A 586-nucleotide genomic window follows, 5' to 3' on the forward strand; every position below is an offset into this window, starting at 1 on the left:
GCTGGCTAGTTTCAAGATGAACTTGCTCCAGAGGCCTAGAAAACAAAGTCATACAGTACAGTCTTAGACAGATGCCAAAGGACAAGGAGAAATTGAGTCAAAGGTGTCACTGGAAGCCATAAAGAAAAAAGTGTGAAAAGGTGGGGTTTTTTGTTGTGCCTTGATACAAGAACAGAACTTCCTAAAGTGTTTTCTCATCTCTGCTACTAATATCTATTTTAAATGCAACTGCACTTAGGGCATTTCACTTGAAGAAATAATTGTCATATCTAAGAAATATCTGCATTTCAAGGAAACTGAAGCAAACCAGTAAAGACTCTGTTTGTAAAAAAAGAGAAAAAAGTAGTGTTGATCTAATTTTCAGACATGCAATTTTGGGACTACAGGCACTACCGTTACACAATAGACTTATGAATGATCCTATTCTAGCTATAACTGAGGCCCTCTACTTTGGGGAAAGGTCTCAGAAATTTAACTGCTGTGTCCCATCGTGATCAGGAAGTGAGATCCTAGTATTTCACAATCAAACTGGAGCTGAATGCCCAAAAATGGAAAACCACAAGGCCCAAACAGTTCCAAACGAGAC

At 38.6% G+C, this 586-nt stretch overlaps 1 protein-coding gene across 1 annotated transcript in view; it reads right to left on the reverse strand.

Annotated features, from left to right (window-relative positions):
- SLC44A1 (solute carrier family 44 member 1) overlaps nucleotides 1–586 on the reverse strand; it is a 51,779-nt gene that overhangs the window by 3,108 nt on the left and 48,085 nt on the right. Inside the window, exon 15 of the mRNA XM_005423606.2 lies at nucleotides 6–35. Within this exon, the coding sequence (XP_005423663.1) occupies nucleotides 12–35 (24 nt within the window). The 3' untranslated portion in view covers nucleotides 6–11. The remainder of the gene's footprint in view (nucleotides 1–5; nucleotides 36–586) is intronic.

This window comes from Geospiza fortis, unplaced genomic scaffold, assembly GCF_000277835.1.
Source record: "Geospiza fortis unplaced genomic scaffold, GeoFor_1.0 scaffold167, whole genome shotgun sequence".
Classification (NCBI taxonomy): domain Eukaryota; kingdom Metazoa; phylum Chordata; class Aves; order Passeriformes; family Thraupidae; genus Geospiza; species Geospiza fortis.